Raw genomic sequence first — 20387 nt, forward strand, 5'->3', positions numbered from 1 at the left:
ATGTCTGTTTATCGTATATATTATCAGATACTTAACTGTATATTTTCTTGATAAAAGTAAAAAAAAAAAAAAAAGTATCATAGCATATTCCGCATTAATAGAAACACTTAGTATACAAGAAAGTCATCAGGTACTTCTTGAAAGTTTTAATATTTTCAGTCTTTTTGATGGTTATAGTGGGAGCATGCTATATAGTTTTGAGGCAACATAATTGAAAGCTTTAGAGGCTATATTATAGGTACAATCGGACACAGGAATTCCTGGCACACCTCGCTCTAAAGAAGTGCACCCTGTCACACACTTAGCGTATGGTGATTGGTGAGTAACTAAACAGCTAATGTTGTGAAGGGCAAGGTCTATAGACCTTGGTGTAGGGACTAGGCTAGGTGGCCGTGGACTAGGTCACTTGGGAGAGATGGCGGTGGTGGTGGGCAGGGCAACACACAGGAAGTCGCTGCGCAGTAAGGGTGTGACAGGGTGCATTTCCTTAGAGCGTGGTTTGCCAAGAATTTCTGTGCCAAACTGTACATCTAGACTCCAATAACTTGAAACAATTTGTGACTATTATCGTGCCGACACGATTCGTTGGCTGCACGGTGTATAGCAATTATCTACCTAGATATTTTATACACCCGGTTCTCATAAATTGATGAGTTATTTGACATATCTTCAACTTAATTCGAGCTTTGATAGGCATTCAGTGTAATTCAATTATTAAGGGAGTAATCCTTTTTTTCCGGGGTGTGACAACTTTTATCAGTATTGCTTCTCTGCTTAGTATATTAGGTAATTTCTGAAGTTGCACTTTGGGTCGACTGCAGTAGATGGAGTTACAGGAGTCATTCCTGGTAATGACACAGTTAATCACAAGTTCCTTTGCCGAATGATAATCCAGATACTTCTTCCCAAAAGCAATGTTTCTAAAGTGATATTATTATTATTATCATTATTATTATTATTATTATTATTATTATTATTATTATTACTTGCTAAGCTACAACCCTAGTTGGAAAAGCAGTATGCTATAAGCCCAGAGGCTCCAACAGGGAAAATAGCCCAGAGAGGAAAAGAAACAAGGAAAAATTAAATTTTTAAGAAGAGTAACAACATCAAAATAAATATCTCCTATATAAACTATAAAAACGTGAACAAAACAATAGGAAGAGAATCAAGACAGAACAGAGTGCCCGAGTGTACCCTCAAGCAAGAGAACTCTAACCAAGGAAGTGGAAGACCATGGTACAGAGGCTATGACACTACCCAAGACTAGAGAACAATGGTTTGATTTTGGAGTATCCTTCTCCTAGAAGAGCTGCTTACCATAGCTAAAGAGTCTCTTCTACCCTTAACAAGAGGAAAGTGGCCACTGAACAATTAGAGTGCAGTAACCCCTTGGATGAAGAAGAATTGTTTGGTAATTTCAGTGTTGTCAGGTATATGATGACAGAGGAGAATCTGTACAGAATAGGCCAGGCTATTCGGTGTATGTGTAGGCAAAGGGAAAGTGAACCGTAACCAGAGAGAAGGACCCAATGTAATACTGTCTGGCCAGTCAAAGGAGCCCATTACTCTCTAGCGGTAGTATCTCCAGCATTCTTTGCTACATCATTCAGTTGAACAATGAAACACAAATTACAGTCAAGTCGTACACCAAGATCTCTATTAGTTGTTGGGATCGGATTGTTATTGATATTTATTTAAATGTTTCCTAAGATTCTTGAGTTATTATTTTTCAAGTAGAAGTAAAATTGTGAAGCATTTGCAAATAGTGTAAACTTCACTTCATGTATATATAGTGCTTTTAATAGACCTGTGCTTGTATTATAGATACAGAATAAAGATAAAAATTGACCTATGACACTTCCTTGGGTGTACCATTCTGTTTAATTGTTTATACGACCAATGAGAGTTTCCAATTTATGTATAGTAGTCAACCAAGTAACCTTTTAGAAACTCCAAAGATGGCCGTAAATAATTTAGTAGCAATTCATGCACAACGTTGTCAAAAGCGGCACTAAGATCGATTAATATGTCAATATACAAAATTAATTTTGTTCTCATTCATCATTTCCGCCAGATCACTTACAGCGGCAACATAACAAAATAACATCTGTCTCCGTAGAATATAATTGCCTGTTTGCTAACTGGTTGTTTGGCAATGCTTCGAGTCTTTAACTTATGTTCAAGAATGGCATATTCTAATACTTTTGAAATGAAAGACTTATTCGAGATATGCCTATGTGAACTTAATTCCTGATAATCTAGAAACATTTCAACTATTCGTGTAATTATGCCGGGAAGATTAGAAACGTTATATACTCCAATTATACTTTACTTAGGATATTGTCATCGTAAAATTTGTTTACTCCTTAATAATCCTGATGACTTCATCTTTTTTTTTTATATATAATATTGAATCTTATCATCTTTTTTTACCAGATCCAGCACCAATATGATATGAAATATCTGCGAAAGACCCAATTGCATTTTCTATTTTGTTTTTAAAAGATTCTAGAATTTTATTAGCTAGGTCTTGCATGTTTCTATACGCACTGGGAGCATTTTTTTTCATTTATATTTCCCATTACATAATTTATGAGACAATACAACTATCACATGTCAATCAATCTTTTCTATTTTTCACGTTTATTCCTGTTCTTTAACCTAACTAGTGTGCCGGCATGGTATCTTAATTTTGATAATTGTTGAATAATTTAATCTTCAATAAAGATGTATGACAGCGGAAACTTGGGATATATCAGTCTTTCAGGCTAAACTTCAATCCCGAAGTCTGACTGTTGAAAAATAATTCCTTACGGAAATACTGTAATTTCGGTCTTATCTCCAATTATGTGGTTTGACCTTCAATAAAGTAAGTAAGTAACGTATGATTACTGAAAGTAACACCAGCTGACTGCACCAATGACACTTTTGTACGTTTCGTACAACTTTTTCACAAACTTTCTAAAGAAACATTTATTACAATACTAATACATTCTATCTTTATTATACTTAATATACAAGAATAAAAATTACATTTATATCAAAATAATTTGGCATTAGATATGTTTTAATGGATTATGTAAATAAATTAATGCAAACGCGTCCGATGTGAACAAGTTTCTTAACTTTCTTCCCAAGTGTATCTCCCAAGATCGTCTTGAAAGTTGTGCACTTCTCTGGGTGATCATAATCAACATGGCCTATTTTATGTCGAGAAATTTAGTTTTCCGGCTCAGCACATCCTCTTTGCGTACACGATTCTACAGCACATCACAAAATAAGGTTATTTGTGTCTTGTAATTAATAGTTTTATCTCATAAATAGGTTTAAATGGTAGGAGTGATGGGGGATTTCCCTCATCCGGTGTTGACAGGGTTTGTTTAGCCTAGACCTGGTTGGTAATTAGCTACGACACGATTATGGTAATTTGAAGATATTTTTTTTCCATATTCTTTGATGATATACAACATTAAGAGGAGTATTATGTACTTTAACATGATTTATCTGATTTTATGGAATAATTGTCCTGGCGGTGTTATTGTAGTGTATTACAGGGTAATATAACCTAGGGAAAAAACTATTTTTTTTCCGAAATCTGTACCTGTAATACAGTAAAACTTTACCGTCTTGTCTATGCTGGCCTAAACTAAAATGTTGAAAGTATATACTATACTCATTCTACTTGAGCTAACATTTATTGGGTGGTAAAACACTGTTAGTGATAGGTAGACATTACATATTGTTTCTATCTGTCTTTCTTTAAGGGCTGTTTTCTGGTAGGTTACATTGCCCCGTAATACAGTACAATAATACCCAAGATGCGTTTGTCGTACACATTCTTAGCTATTTAAAGTCTCCTACGTTATGATATATTCAACTGCCCGTGGACCAAATTATGTGATTTAACTTAAAACTACTGTGCGATGAGATTGTAATTTATGCCTTAACCATTAATGGTACTTTAGGTGAACACCAAATTATTGTAGAAGTTTTATTCCAGCTGTGACCAGATCATGGAATGATATTGCTAATCAAGGAGTACAAATGGTGGAACCTTAGAAGTACAAGCTTTCAGCTAATGTTAATGTTGATCGTGCTTACATAAGTCTTTCTTCATTATTTAAATACTGTACGACAGATCTATTTTAAAGTTGTTACTAAACTTGAGGTATTTTATATTCATTCATTACTATCTTGAAGTGTATTTATTTCTTATCCTCTCTGGCTTATTTACACTGTTGGTGCCTTTAGCCTTATAGCCTTTTGTTTGTCGAACTATGGTTCTCATCTAGTAATAAAGATCATGACATCCTAAATCAGTTGGTAGAGATACGGTATAAGTGCGCAATATTAGTTATTAGGCTTCCTAATAATTTGAGAATTTTGAGGTTTCTGACAGTCGGCATCATCAAAATCATTCCAAATACTGGTAAATACCCCAGGAATTTCTTATATTCACAGAGAGTATTATTAGTTGTTTAAAGACTAACCCTGCATTATAGGATAGGCACAGAGGAGGTTACAGGCATCTTAGGCAAAGTTAGGTTAGGTTATATCCCTGAGTTTCTTTTCCTTGTGCAGTATGGCTTTTCAGGAAAATCTTCTTGTTTCAAGTGTCTTTAGTATTTGAAAAATACTGGTTTCTGACAGTTATTATCATGATAATCATTCAAAACTCCTAAAATGCTCTGAAGAACATTTCTTGGTATAATAGTTTCACCCAACCTCGGATATCTAATATGGAAATATATTTTTTCTATCTTACTGTGTTTTCAACAAATTTGACTTTTATATCTGCCACAAATAATCTCATTTATAGGTGCACCATTGCCTCATTAACTATAATAATGAGATTCCACATTTGGAAATAGAGGTTTTAGAGTGGGAGAATATAGAAAATGGGAAAAATAAGAGGCTGTCTAACCTGAATACACCAATCATTTTTATAAAAAAAGTTACTTATCAAAATCGGATAATTATAATGAAACACGGTCAAAACAGTGCAGGTTTTGTTTTCCAGACTTGCGGATGCATAGTAAACGTGATTTTCCATCCTAATTTCTGTGAAGTCTAGTTGTTCGTAGCAGTCTTCATAATCTTACAAATACCTCATTACTTAGTTGAGCTAATTATTTATTGGTTTTTGCTCTGCCGTATGCTCGCTTCGCTTGCGATTAAACATTATCTCACTGTTGCTATCAAGCGTACTATGTTTCGCTACGTGCATTAGCCCCGTTGGCTAGTATTTTGGTGTTATCAATTATACACATATTAAGGGCTAAATTGGCAAATATTTCGGTACCATTTTGGTTAACCACTTCACGTACCTTAAATAGAATCAGAAGTTACAGATGTTGAAGGTGGCTGATCAATATGTTCACGCAGAAACCTATTGACTTTTTCTGGAGTTCCATTGGAATGTCCATGAAACTGGCCAATAACTGCTAATTATGAGAAGTAACAACCACTGCATGTCTGCCAACAGAATCCATGGCAGTCAACTACTGACACGCAGTATTTTAGAAGGACGTATGAATTCCAAAATCACAGTTAATTGGGTAATCTTGAAACAAAGAAACAAATCAGGTTTCAGCATTTTTACTGTACACATACTTCATGACCAAAAACAAAGGACGATCAGGTATTGACAAAAAAAAAAATACCATTTGGAGAAAAACTTTACATGTCTGTGTAAGTACATCCTTGGGATAACAATCGGGAACAATATTCATCAGCAAAATTTTACTATAACCCTTAATTTGCGGTTTATTTGAGTAATTATTTCATGTGTATCGTCTCAAAAATATAAGTAAAAAATAATGGATATCTGAATTTGGTTGAAACTGTAATGATACCCATCTCTCGTTATTTCTGGAATGATTAATAGTTACTCATGAAATTTATCAATATATGTCCATGCTCCATTTGTGGTAACCATGGAAATATTTGGGTTTTAGACATATTTCTATGTTTCAAATGATTTTTATATTCATTTGTACTTGAAATTGATAGGATTTAGAATGAGAGCGTATTTTCCCCAAGTCCAAAACCTTACAATTTCTAGTAAAACTGTTCTTAGAATTATCCAAAGCACATGAAAAAGTCTGAAAAAAGCATATTTTACTAGGGAAGAAATTTTAACATCATATCCCATCCCCCTCCCGCCTCCCAAATCAGCATAGAAAGCCGGGCATGTATATAAAGTTTTACTGCCCGTGAATACAATTGTCTCGATATTTTTATTTACACAATCGTGTTCTTCCTATTCTAGTTTGTTCTTACTCAAATACAAACTAATGTATTGTCCTTCATGAAGGAAACTTTTCAGTGTGTGAGCTGGATGACCGTTAAAATTGTTAAGTTAGTTAATGGCAGGTGGAGCTTGGGAGAGGAGCCCCACCCACTTACCTGTCAAAGTCTCTTCACTCTATTTTTCAGCTCCATTGAGAGTGGACTAATTGATGTGCCCACAAGCAAACTTTATTTTTCTTTCAGGAAGTGAAGTCAATTTGATGAATGTGCAAAGCTAGACACTTGTTGTGCAAGGATGAACTTTACAGTTTGTGATTTTTGTTAAATTGGTTGTAAATGCACACACTTATATTCTTGCTGAGTGTAGGTCGTGGTCTCCTTACAGTGGCAGACATATGCTCTAAGGAGAGAACAAGAGCTATGATTTTTCCTTCCGCTCACTGGATGCTCCTGTTTTTGCTGCCCCTGCGCTTCCTCTTATGGCACTTTTCCCTGGGAGTGTGTAGTAGGAGCAAGGGCCCCTCGGACCTACGAGGGGTGGTGGTGTTTGTTGCTCCCCTTCGGAGGTTGGAGGCTCTTCTCTGTTTTTGCTATTGCTGATGGTGAGTGTGACCTAAGGGGTTTTTGGCCTCTCTTTCAGGTGGGCTCCCTAATGCCAGTGTCTCCATGGTGAAACCAGTGGTGAAGGGTGTGTTAGTTTCTCCCCATTGTCATTGTTTTCAGTGGGTCCTCCTCTGTAGGAGCCCCTGGGCTGGGGATATGTTCTCCAGGTGCCAGTGGAGGGTTCTTGTGCTTTTCTCAAACTGGCCACTCCCTGTCTGAGACTTCCCATCCTGATGGTGTTCCTCCAGTGTTGAGGTTCCTGTTGGAGCCCCTGTGCTTCACCCTTTGGGGAAGTGTCTTTGTCACAGTTTCTCAGACTTTAACTCATCTGCTTGCAGAGCCTTAGGGGAAGGTCAGAAAGAGGAAGATACATGGGCATTCTTTTTCTTCCTCAGACTCCTCTTCCTTGTCCTCTTTGGCTTCTTACTCTGTCTCTTCTTCTAAGATGAAGAAGGAGAGGATGAAGTTGAGGAGCGCATGTCAGCCATCGTTGAAGGAAAGGGTCCTTTCAACACCACCTCTCTTAGGAGATGTGGTGGCACCTGAGTGGCTGCCCTCCCCATGGTGAGGAAACCACAGGCCTATGTTTCATGGAGGGAACAAAGCCCCCTTTGTTCCAGGTCTGATTCATGTGGCAGTGACCTTGAGCCTGACCCTCTTTGGCTTTTGATTGTGTTACTCCGACCCCTTGGGGAGGGAGCCATGGCTGTGTTTCATTTCCTCGGGGCTGATGCACAGGGCTGGTACCATGACCCTGTGTCACGGGCCTGAGCCTCTACTTCTCGTTGACTTCCGACTCATCACTTCTTAAGCCATTGACGGTTCCCATGGAGAGCAACCCATGTCCTTGATGCTGATTCATGTGGCTGTGTCGTGGCGTTGAGCCTCTGCCCCCTGATTAGCTCCATGTTTAGACCCTATGGCTGATGCACAGGGCTGGGACCGTGACCTTCAGTTGCGGCTTGGAGCTGAAACGAGTTGGGCAAGTGTTTATGCCACCCCTCCCCAGATCCTGGGTTTGAGTCTCGGACTACCCCTGTAACCAAGCAGGGCATGGGTGAAGTACCTATGGTTTGGCAAGGCAAGGGATTTGCGCGGCCTCGAGCCTTCGTCCCTCGTGAATGGAGGTTAGGTTCCCCACTTTGCCTTGCGATGGTCTAGTGGTTCGACCCCCTTAGGCTGATGTACAGGCTTGGACTGTAACCTGGTGTTATGGTTCCACGTTTCGGCCAGGCTCTGGTCTCCAATTACCTCTGTACGGTATCCAGGTGGGCTACAGAGCCGATGCACGTGCCCAGGGTATGGTCCTGGTTTTCGGTCTCAGGATTACAACTTTGGCCTCTTTCACATTATGCGTTTTCAATCCGCTACCACTAGTGGTGCGAATCTGCCTTTATCAATCGACTGATAGATTATATGAATCTTATCAAGCTAGAGTGGCTTTGTATTTTTTTCCGCAGTGGCACCGCCTTGCATGAGCTGTGCCCCACTGGCCTTGCACGGATCCGCTCTGCTATCATCTTCAACACGAGTCTTCATACCACACAATTTTTTTCCGCCTCTTGTTCGAGGAGTACTGTAGTAGTAGTAGTAAGCCATGCAGTGTTTCTCATGGATGTGAAAAATAAACACACAGACATGGAACAAAATATTGATACTGAATTACTTATTTCTTTAGTAGAAATGAAACCAGTATTATGGTAAGAAAGACTAGAAGAATACATTGGCTTGGAAAGGAGTTTGCTGTCGATTAAGGGAGGATTTTGAGTCTGGATAATAAAGAAAAGAATGGATTAAGCAAGCGTTAATTTTTTAATCGAGGCAAACCAGTTTTTGCAAAGATAATCAGGAAATTGTATAATTATTACACAAGTCTATAGTACAGTGAACCCTCGCTACTTCGCGGTTCGACCATCGCGGATTCACCACTTCGCGGATTTTTTCCATAACCCATATATATACTGTAATATATATATATATATATATATATATGTATGCATGTATTTATGTATATATGTAGGTATGTATATGTGTATACATATAAATATATATATATATATATATATATATATATATATATATATATATATATATATATATATATATATATATATATATATATATATATATACACACACACACACACACACATATATATATATATATATATATATATATATATATATATATATATATATGTATATGTATATATATATATATATATATATATATATATATATATATATATATATATATATATATATATATATATATATACATATACATATATATATATATATATATATATATATATATATATATATATATATATATATATATATATATATATATATATCTAAAGTAGGAAGATGTGATGTAGTTCTAAGGGAAAAGTATGGGAAATATGTCTGGGTAATAAGCAAAGCTCTACCTCCAGTTTGTTTCTACATTATGATCAGAGATAAATGTAAACAAAACATTGGTTGCCATTTTTTATCGTGCTTTTTAGCATGTTTAGGAAATGCATGATATAAAATCACCTTTAATATTTGTGCCTGTTTTAGTTTAGGGTACTGTAGTACATGCATTAAGTGTTCTGTACATTAAAGGGTAGTTTGTTAACAGTACTACGTACAAGGGAAGGTTTTAAAAGTCTGAATATACATGTTGAATAAATAGGTAAATATGGTGTCACTACTTCGCGGATTTTCACCTATCGTGGCCGCGACTGGAACCTATCTACCGCGATAAACGAGGGTTCACTGTAGTTATAAAAGCATTCATTACTAAATTCATTCATTTCACACACATTTTAGAATATTGCCAACTCAAAGCTCTCCATTCACTCATGAAAAAATCAGCAAAAGTGTTTCTGATATAATTTGCGAGTGGCGACCACAACGTTGGTGGTTTTCGTTTGCTATACCTGCGGTGCAGAGACTGCCTTGTTCGCGAAAAAAAACCAGATTGTAATGGGAAAGAAGCCTTAGATTCCCGGTTGTCCGCGTGGGCTTTGCGATTCAGGGGTGATGTACGAGACCATGGCCCTTTGTCACAGTTCCACGCCTCGCCCCCTGGGGTCGGTGTGTAAGTCTTCCCGATTACCTTGTTTATTATTATTATTATTATTACTAGCCAAGCTACAACCCTAGTTGGAAAAGCAAGATGCCATAAGCCCAAGGGCTCCAATATGGAAAAATAGCCCAGTGAGGAAAGGAAATAAGGAAATAAATAAATGATGAGAACAAATTAACAATCATTCTAAAAACAGTAACAATGTCAAAACAGATATGTCATATATAAACTATTAACAATGTCAAAACATATATGTCATATATAAAACTATATGTGTGATAGATTGTTTTTCCTGTGTCCATGATGCATGTGGCCAAAGCTATGATCACAAGTATGAGCTTTGAACCTTGGTCCTTGGAGCTGTGACTCGGGTGGTCTGGTATCGATACATGGATTCCGTATCGTGTCCCCCTGACTTCCTTGGTACTAGGGTGCTAGTGGGGTATGGGTCCGTGTGTGTGCCTTGGCATCATTGCACATGGCTGGGCTGTGACCTGTGTCTTTTATCTCCCTTGCTCTCCCATGGCATCTTGGATCAGGTTTCTTGGCTATCCAGTAACCAGGGGCAGCCAGTAGTTATGACCCTGAACACTTGCTGCATTCCGGTTAATGGTGTAACTTTTACATTCTCCGTCTCTCCTTTTGCCCTAATTTTGGACTCCTACTCCCTCAACTTCCCTTAAGTCACAATATTTTGGTGGAGCAAGTGGATGGGATTGCACCATTCAGTCTTTCATGTCGTCTGGTGTGAACCAAGCAAGTCCATTGGAACCAGGCAAACTCGTTGGTATACATATTGTATGTCTCATCATTGCAACACGGTGTCCTTTATTGCATGGGCTTTGGATCTGCTGGTACTGTATAGTTATACCACTAGTCCACTAGGTGCAAGGAACCTGAACTCTGCTACCTACTAGGTGCATGTTCAGGAATCCTGGGATTAGTTTTCCAGCCAGTTGGAACAGGATCTTACTTCTATCTAAGAACGAGTCTATGTAGAGGACAAAGGTTTGTATTTGTGTTGGAACAAAGACGAATTAGGAGATAATTCTCATTTTTCCCTGAAAACTTATACTTTCCTGCCATCACCTTTCCCTAAATATCTCAACTGAGCGAATTAGTAGAAGCCAAATACGGTAACTACTGGCCACCCGTTTACACCTTGCTATAAAGTTTTAACTGCCATATTCTGCAGCTTTGCAGTTATATCTTATGTGAAGGACTCAGGTTTGTATTGTTAGGACAAATACAAATTATCTCCAAATTCGTCATTTTATTGGTCTCCCCTTTTTGAGGAAATTGGTTTTTTCTTGACCTAGGTCTGCTTTCTCATAAACTAGTACTGACCAAGCCCCTAACTGCTCCTACAAACTTATGATTAGCTAGAAAGAAGGGTATTGGAGCCATCTTTTTCACTCCTGCAAGGAGCTAGGAAGAATGACATTTTCAAGGAAGAAAAAGAACCTGCCAGGTTAATTTGGAGGGATTCTAACCAAGGAGTGTGTCTCCCATTGGAAAGGATAAAAGGTTTAATTTTGTGTCAGAAAAAATAAAAAATTATTTCTTTTTACTTGGGAACAAAATGTAATAAGTATTTTTCTTGGAAATGGAAACCTAGGTCGTTAGTGTTAGACTTCCCACTGCAACCAATCCTCTTAGCCTTGAGGTTGATAGTCAAAAGTGGCTTGATTTTTCAAGCAGGTCGGTAGGATTATACCCTTCACCCTCCTATTAACTACCTTGTTAGATATTCAACAGCTGATCCATGTTGTGCTGAAGTACTTTATATTTTTTATTTTTATTGTAAAGCAGGGAAAATATTCTTTCCATTTTTCAAGAGATTTGTGGTAATATATAATAAAGTGAAATGCGTTTATAGTGCATGAAGTACATATTATAATTTGAGTATGTCTAGACTTAAAAGAACATTTTAATTTTAGGTTGGAGTTGTTGTAGGTGTTTACAATAATGAAGAAGGAAATCTATTAACAAAAGCAGCTGCTACCCTTAACGAGAAGTCTTCTGGCAATGTTACCCGCCTGTTACAGTAGTAAGTTATAGTTTATTCTTATTATTTGGATTTTATTGCTTTTTTTTTATGCAATTCATTAATGTAAGATCTGCATTGTTAATAGAGTATACAGTACATGCACTTTATCGTTAATCTCTTACAGTAATACTGTTTGTTCTTACACACATACCAACCCTCGTCCTTTAATAGGAGTATGATTTTTGCATAGCTGGAATGCTATAGGTTTATAATGAATTGTCGGTAGTTCCTGGCAATTGGCAGAGAAGCCCCACATTAGTGTCTCAGGAATAATGTCTTTGGGTTGTATTCTTGATTATATCATGGGTCCTTTATCCTGATCTGCGCTGATCTATTCTGAGTTCAACTAGTTGCCAGCTCTGCACTGATCTATTCTGAGTTCAACTAGTTGCCAGCTCTGCACTGATCTATTCTGAGTTCAAATAGTTGCCAGCTCTGCACTGATCTATTCTGAGTTCAACTAGTTGTCAGCTCTGCACTGATCTATTCTGAGTTCAACTAGTTGCCAGCTCTGCACTGATCTATTCTGAGTTCAACTAGTTGCCAGCTCTGCACTGATCTATTCTGAGTTCAACTAGTTGCCAGCTCTGCACTGATCTATTCTGAGTTCAACTAGTTGCCAGCTCTGCACTGATCTATTCTGAGTTCATCTAGTTGCCAGCTCTGCACTGATCTATTCTGAGTTCAACTAGTTGCCAGCTCTGCACTGATCTATTCTGAGTTCAACTAGTTGCCAGCTCTGCACTGATCTATTCTGAGTTCAACTAGTTGCCAGCTCTGCACTGATCTATTCTGAGTTCAACTAGTTGCCAGCTCTGCACTGATCTATTCTGAGTTCAACTAGTTGCTAGCTCTGCACTGATCTATTCTGAGTTCAACTAGTTGCCAGCTCTGCACTGATCTATTCTGAGTTCAACTAGTTGCCAGCTCTGCACTGATATATTCTGAGTTCAACTAGTTGCCAGTTTTGCAGCTCTCTGGGGTTTGCAGTTAATACACGCGATCCTCCTGGTACCCAGTGCTTCGCCAGTGTGGTCTTGCGAGACTCCAAGAGTCTATAGGCTGGCTTGCTAAGTAAGCTCGCTACCTAGCTCAATATGGACATGGGTTTAGACCACATGATCACGTGGGATCTAAAAGACATGTACTTTTGGATCCTTATCCATCTGGCTTCAAATAAGTATAAGATTTAATCTGGACAGAAAGATATACCCTTTTCGGGTGCTGTGTTTGTCTGTCAGCAGCCCCTGAAGTGTTCACTCAGCTGTTCACCCTAGTTCAGCTTGGGTGCACGCCAACGATATTCGTCTTCTCTGCTATCTAGATGACTGGCTAGTCCTAGCTGACTTTATGGAGACCCTTCTCCAATATAGTGCCATGCTTCTTGAGTTTTGCAGCAATCTGCGGTTCATGGTAAAACTTGGAGAATTCCTCTCGGTAACTCAAGCGGAACCTGGTTTATCTTGGAATGCAAGATAGACATGAGAGAAAGTCTTCCCGCCACAGGAAGAATCACAAGATTCAAAGGAGTGGCACTTCAGTTACTTTTGCGAAGCTCGCTACAAGCCCATCTGTGGCAGTGCCTACTGGGTCACCTGATTTCGGTGGAGAGTAGAATATGCAACATTCTCTTTTGCATGTGGTCACTTCAGTGGATGCTGAATACCTTTGGGTCTCAAGGCAGGGGACCCTCCCCGAATGCTCATTCTTGGGTGACCGGAGGCAAAGGAGACCCGATTTGGTGGATCCTAGATTCGAACCTCCTTACAGGGGTAGATCTTCTTCCTCCCTCTTCCGATTTTATGCTCTTCGCAGATTCATCAAAGAAGGGGGGATGGTTCACACCAGCTGCAGCACATGGCCTTCGAGCTGTGGTCCGAGTTAGACCGGCAATGCCACATAAACCTCTTGGAGTTGAAAGCAACGTACCTTGTTCTTCAACATTTCCAACAGCTCCTTTCAGGGTTATTCAGTTGTGTTGATGAGCGACAATACGACTGTAGTTTGGCCAGGGCACCAGCCCTCCGTTGAGATACTACCGCTAGAATGTTATTGGGTCCTTTGGACTGGCTAGACAGTACTACATTGGATTCCTCTTTCTAGTTACGGCTTATTTTGTCTTTACTTACAGATGCACCGAATAGATCTTCCTCATTCCCATTTTCCTGAGGCTAAACTAACTAGTTTAGCTTTTCAATCTTGTGACATTAAAGCTCTCATGATAAACCTTGATGATTATGGAGCTTTAGACCCAAATGGTATTTTTTTTCTCTCTCTCTCTCTCTCTCTCCTCTCTCTCTCTCTCTCTCTCTCTCTCTCTCATATATATATAAAGACTGCAGATTTCTTACCTCGAAAGTTATGGTATTTTGTGTAAGTTAGCAAGAAAAGGAGCTTTTAGCACTTGATGGACAATCGTTAGTGTTACTCCATTATGTAAATATGTTTTTGGTTTCTCAAGTCCAACTGATTACCCGCCCAATTTTTCCTAACTGGAATACAAACCAACGCTATTTATAGGGGTATACTGAAAGGACGAGCCAATAAAATTTAGCAAGGGTTAACTAACCATTCCGCTAGTGAGTGGAGGGCTGTTATGGTGGTAGCTTGCTATCCCTCTCTTTCGTACACCTGTGATTGTGCTGGCTTTGCTTTTGGCTCGGATGGAATGTGGCTGTCACCAACCTTCATTCTCCAACTTTTTGACTGCCATTAATGGTTTTTTTTTTTCTTTTACTTTGTGTATGTGTGTGTGTGTGTGTGTGTGTGTGCTGTGTTCTCTAACGGCTATGCCGACTTGTTTGGGAAGTTTGTGTCTGCTATGGAGATGGATGCCCAAAGCCTTTGCCCCGTCTGCAGAGGACAGTGCTGCGACGAAGATAATGAAATGTAGCGAGTGTTGGGAGTGGTCTTTCTCCTAGTGGGAAGAAGTCTAAGCAGGATTCTTCCCCTTCGAAGGGTGCTTCGAAGTAGAAGAAACCCAAGGCTTCTTCCTCCGCCTCCCGACCTTCCTTCGAAGCTCCTACTTGGACGGCTTCCTCCGGGGGCCAGCGAGTAGTAGTGTAGGCCAATTAACACCTGGCCAACCTCAGTTCTCGGGAGATGGTGCTGCCTGCCCTATAGGGTTGCTCCAGTTCTCCCCCCGAGGGAGGCTGTTTCTCTTTCTCCTCTGTTTCATCTCTGGCCGTCATTGGGTATGCCTGGTGAACCTTCCAAGGAGGCGTTGCTGTGGTTTTTGCACCGGGGTGCTGACCTTCATCACGCGTTGGCTTCAGACGTCGACCCCATATCCGTCGTCAATGTCATGGTATCAGAGAGCTCTTTGTTGGCCTGCCGGCTGCTCCTACAAATGCGTTGCTTCTCCATCTTCTTACACTGAGGTCTTCGCTCCTTCGGGGGGAGAGTAAAGTCCGAAGCACGTCTATCCAACTAGTTTTTCCCTTTTAAGTAAAGGTACTCACAGTGAGACTCCTCTTCAGAGGTCTGTTGTCGGTCAGCTTGCTGATCCCATGCTTCTACCTTGTCGTGTCGGCGGCAGGCGACCTCGCCGTGTCCGTCCTCCTCTTCGCCTTTAGGGTGCTCTTGCCCCATCGGCCAAGAGACGTGTCTTTACCTCCACTCCTCCTCAGTCTTCTTTTTCGGAAGAAACTGTACTACCTTTGCCTCAGTCTCCGATCTCGTCTCATTACTCTACGACGTTCTCCTGCTCGATAGTCAAACCTTCGTCCAGCAGAGCGTGAATTGCCTATGCGTTCACCTTGGGAATCGCCTGACCATCGTCATCCTTCTCGTGAACCGCGTCTAACGCATGAACCCGCCTGACGATTCATCGAGCGACTTCTCGTGTACCAAGAGCGGTTGGTTACTCGTGAATCGTCTTCTTCATCAGTTTCAACGTGTAAATCGGTGACAATCTGAGCAGAGCATCACAGGTAGTGGGTTCCGAATAATCTTTGGATCATTTAGTAGCCAACAAAGTCCTGAGTATGTGGGGTTCTCCAACTGCGGATCTGTTCGCAACGGCCCTAAACTTCAGGCTCCTGCTGTACTGCTCCCCAGTCCCAGATCCCGAAGCTCTCTGGCAAGATGCATTCCAACAATGGTGGGACAACATCGACGTATATGCATTCCCACCATTCTGCCTGAAGAATGACCCTCATTTCTCCGCTATGGCATCATGTGGAATGGTTCGTGAACCTTCTGCTGCTCCTGATAGAGCTCCCAAGAGAACTTCCTCCACGACACTATCTACTCACAACCACATGTCAACATCTACCACAAGGCAGTAGCTTCGCTACGTCTTCTCCTTATACAGAGGATTATCGCAACAAGTAGCAAAAAGGATGTCTGGATGTCTGAAAATCTTCAGCCTCACTCTACCAGGCAAAGGGGAATGTCTTCTGTAGTTGGTGTTGTGGAAGGGGTTTCAATCCACTCGATGCCACTATTCCATCAATAGTGGAGTTTCTTGTGTATTTGGGGGAAGAAATGTGTCTTTCAGTTTCAGCGGTTAATGGCTATCACTCAGCCTTGAGTCTCGCTTTTAAACTGAAAGGAATGGATATTTCCTCATCGCTGGAACTTTCCTTCCTCATACAAAGTTATGAACTTACCTGTCCTCAGTCGGAAGTGAGACTTCCCCCATGGAACGGGGTATGAGTTCTTCAGTTTCTAAAGAGACCTCCATACAAAACATTACGCCAGGCAACAGATTGCCACCTGACTTGGAAGACGGTGTTCCTACCCGGCTTGGCATCAGCCAAACGAGTCGACGAATTTCATGGTCTCTCTTATGACATTCCTATTCAAGGGGATGGGGAGAGGTAAGCTTCAGCTTCGTCCCTGAGTTTGTTGCAAAGACTCAGAATCCAGGGGTTTTGTATCCTCGGTTCGAATCCTTCCGGATAACGAGTCTTTGCTTTGTAATGACAACCCGGATCGTCTGTTACTATGCCCAGTAAGGTGTTTGAGGCGCTACCTCAAAAGAACAGCAGCAGCTCAGCCCAGAGTGTTTTCACTCTCGTAAGCACAGTCAGAACCAAAAGGAGGTTCACGAAGAACACAATCTTTGCATGGATTCGCAAGTTCAAAAAGAATTACTCTGCGACTCAAGTATTTCAAGTGGGTGTTTGGAAATGCCAAATGACTTTCACCACTCACTACCTGCAAGACGTGACCCATAGTAACCTCGATACGTTCTCTATTGGTCCTGTGGTGGCTGCACAACACCTGGTTTAGTACCTCAAGCTCCTGATTGGACAAGTAGCAGAAGGTTGAGGGCATTGGTTACCCGGGTTTTCATCTTAGTGAATGAAAGGAATGTCTGGCTCTTTTTCTTTCTTCATCCTCCCCTCTCTTGGGGAAATCAGCATCCTGGAACCTCTGCACAAGCTGGCCTCAAACCTCTGTAAGTAAACCATCGCTCCCTTGTGTAACCTAGTATTGTTCCAATACTGTTGTGTCCCAATACCCTGGCGAGGTGGTATTGGGAATGTCTCAGTCTCTTCAGTTATTTCTTACAAGACTCTGAATAACATTTACCTGGACAGTCACACTACTAGTTTATCACCCCGCACAACTTTGGTAGGCCGTTGACCATGCATAGAAGGTTTAGTGAGGTGTTAGGGTCTCCTTATTGTTGCACAAAACTGCACAATAGGGAATACCCCGGGTAAGGCCAAAAAGCCAGATTGGCAGGGACGTCCACCCTCCTAATGGGTGAGTCACCCCTATAAATAGTATTGGTTTGTATTCCAGTTATGGAACAAATGACAAATTCGGAGGTAATTTGTATTTTTCCTAAAGATACAAACCTTAGCTATTTATACATACTTGCCCGCCAACCCTGTCCCCCTTGAAGTCCTCTCTCCAAGCAAAGTGAGTGCAATTACAACTGTGTGAGTGGGAGGGGTAGCAAGGTACCCCCTTTGCTCCGCTACTAGCAGGATGGGTAGTTAACCCTCGCTAAATTTTAATGGCTCATCCTTTCAGCTTTGCCGAAAGTAATACCCTATAAATAGCTAAGGTTTGTATCGTTAGGAAAAATAAAAATTACTTATGAATTTGTTATTTTTCATAACTCCCATATTATCTATAAGTTTTTGAACGTCGTATGGCAAAACGTCTGAATAGGTTTGCAGAAGGCAATCATCTATTCCCTAGTTTGCAATTTGGCTTTTGTAATGGCCTTGGAGCATGTGATGCTCTTCTTACAATCTCCAATTCTGTACTTAAATCTATTTATTGTGGCCAGGAAGTTCGTATGATTGGCCTTGATTTTAGTGCTGCACTTGACCGTGTTAATCATGAGGCCCTTATTTTCAAACTCAAACAGTTGGGAGTGGGTAGGTCTTTTCTTAGCATCATCATTGAATTTCTAAATAATATGTTGCAAAGAATTGTTGTTGATGGGCACCTTAGTGAGTATAGGAATGTGATATCTGGTGTTCCACAGGGTAGTGTGCGCCCAGCTCGCTTGCATGAAGGTAGTTCATTCTTTTCCTTTCTTGATGAAGGTCTGGCTTTTCCTGGTGTGCGCCACCACAGGAGAGTTATATCATGGTAAGCGCTCATTAGGCCATTCCTCACCGAGAGCTCTTTTGGCTGCCTTGTTTGCGATGGATGCGCCATGGTTCTTGGAGGTTGTCGAGACAGGAAAGCAGTCTGCCATCGGTTCTTCTCCAGCCTGATCACCAGGGAATCATAGATCCATAACCATACCCCTCTCCATGTCAGGTTCTCCCTAGGGTCCAAGCCCACCTTTGGACCTCAGGCATAGTATTACTGCCTCCGTCCGTGTTACTTCTCGTCTACCTGCCTCTCCCCCATCTTCGCTTCCTGGTCACTCGTCTAGGTACCGATGGTACCTTGATTCTAAGGCTGCTCACAACCAGCCTGATCCCTGTGGGAAAAATTGGGTATTAGCCCTTTTAAAATAGCCGCAAAACAGAGCAGACAAGAGGCTAGTGACGCTTCGTCGGGGAGATACCTTTCACGCGAAGACTAATAGAGAGTCGATATCTCCTAGGGTGATTTTATTTGCGGATTACTTCCAACTGTCGCCAGTCATTCTGAACCCAGAACTCGTTGCTGCTCCCATTAAGCCTCGGCAGGCCATGCAGCCAGCGACATCTTCTTGGAAGTACTGTAGAGTCTTTCCTATCTTATTTTTCAGCCAATCCTGGGGATTGGAAAGATGTGACGGCTATTCAGAAGAACTGGGCATTGAAAATTGTCGATAACCCAACACTTCGGAAGAGCGGTTAAGGTGTGGTATCATCCTCGTTGCTGCTTGCGACACGAGGAGCTCCTCTGAGGTCTCAATACCCGGCTGGGGTACCCGATGATGACCCTGACCCAACTCAGGCTCCCAAGGGTGTAAGTCAAGTGTTGGATGAGTTCCAGATCTATGACTGACAGTATGTTGCCTCTAACAGCAAGCCTTAAAGCTCTTGCCTCTGAACAAGGAGAGTCGGACTATTCCTTCATGCACGAGAAAATTTATAAACTCGGGAATCCCACAAGCTCCCCTCCCAAGGGGAAAGACACAATCTTTGACATATTCTGCTGTGCCCCACTCACCAGAAAGACCAGGGTTTAGGTATCTTGGTTTAAAATGGTGTCGGTGTCTATTAAGAAAGCAGTTTCCCAGATTGTGGGGAAGGAGGCCTCTCTTAGGGTGAGTAACTTGTCTCACTTACTTCTCCACTTTTTGTTAGGCGGAGGAAATATTATCACATCTTGCATGATGATCCCTTGCCATTGGACCTGCCTGTGTCGGCCTTAGCCCGGGCCATGTCTTGACAAGCTGGCGGCTCGGCAAGTTACGTTCTGAGCTGCAAATCTCTGAATATGGAGAAGATTGCTAGGGTGACTTTGCAAGACTCTTCATGGATTGACTACTGGTTTGGCTCTGTTGAGTATCTGACTAACAATGAGGACTTGTCGTATCCAGCTTTGAAAACAGTTTTGCTTTCAGGAGCAATGGCTGTTGAGTTCCTCACTGACCTCGCAATCAACTAATGGGCAAACTGGATTTTGAAAAGACATGACTGTTATTTAATAACTTTAGAGGCAGGTACCTAAGAGATAGGTGCTCGATCTTCACAACTCGTCAGTGGAGGGTCCTTCCTTCCTTCTACTCGGAAGACAATGATGCTGCTGCGAAGCACTGAAGGAAGGCGAGCCAAGACTCCCTTCTCCATTGGGCTGTAACATCTCTTCTCCACTTTTCGGCCCCTACTGCACTAAGGCCGTCTCGTGTGCAATGTTTATTGGTTGGTTCACTGGGTTGCTGCTAGAGGGCTGGGGTGAATGTATGGTTGCAGCATGACTGATACAAAATGACTGTTTGTTGGCTCTAAGCTTGAAACTGGGAATGTTTTGTTGCAGGCTCGAGGGGTTT

General features: G+C 41.0%; 1 protein-coding gene across 4 annotated transcripts in view; it reads left to right on the top strand.

Moving 5' to 3' along the window:
* Positions 1–3141: 3141 nt before the first annotated feature.
* The window catches only part of LOC137660271 (cytosol aminopeptidase-like), a 105941-nt gene continuing 88695 nt past the window's right edge, over positions 3142–20387 (top strand). For 3 of the 4 annotated variants that reach the window (XM_068395036.1, XM_068395037.1, XM_068395035.1), the window contains exons 1-2: positions 3142–3285; positions 11874–11983. In XM_068395036.1, coding sequence (XP_068251137.1) covers positions 3199–3285; positions 11874–11983 — 197 coding nt within the window. In that variant the 5' untranslated portion in view covers positions 3142–3198. The remainder of the gene's footprint in view (positions 3286–11873; positions 11984–20387) is intronic. The other variant, XM_068395034.1, reaches the window with a different exon arrangement.

The sequence above is a fragment of the Palaemon carinicauda genome, chromosome 20 (genome assembly GCF_036898095.1).
Source record: "Palaemon carinicauda isolate YSFRI2023 chromosome 20, ASM3689809v2, whole genome shotgun sequence".
Classification (NCBI taxonomy): Eukaryota; Metazoa; Arthropoda; class Malacostraca; order Decapoda; family Palaemonidae; genus Palaemon; species Palaemon carinicauda.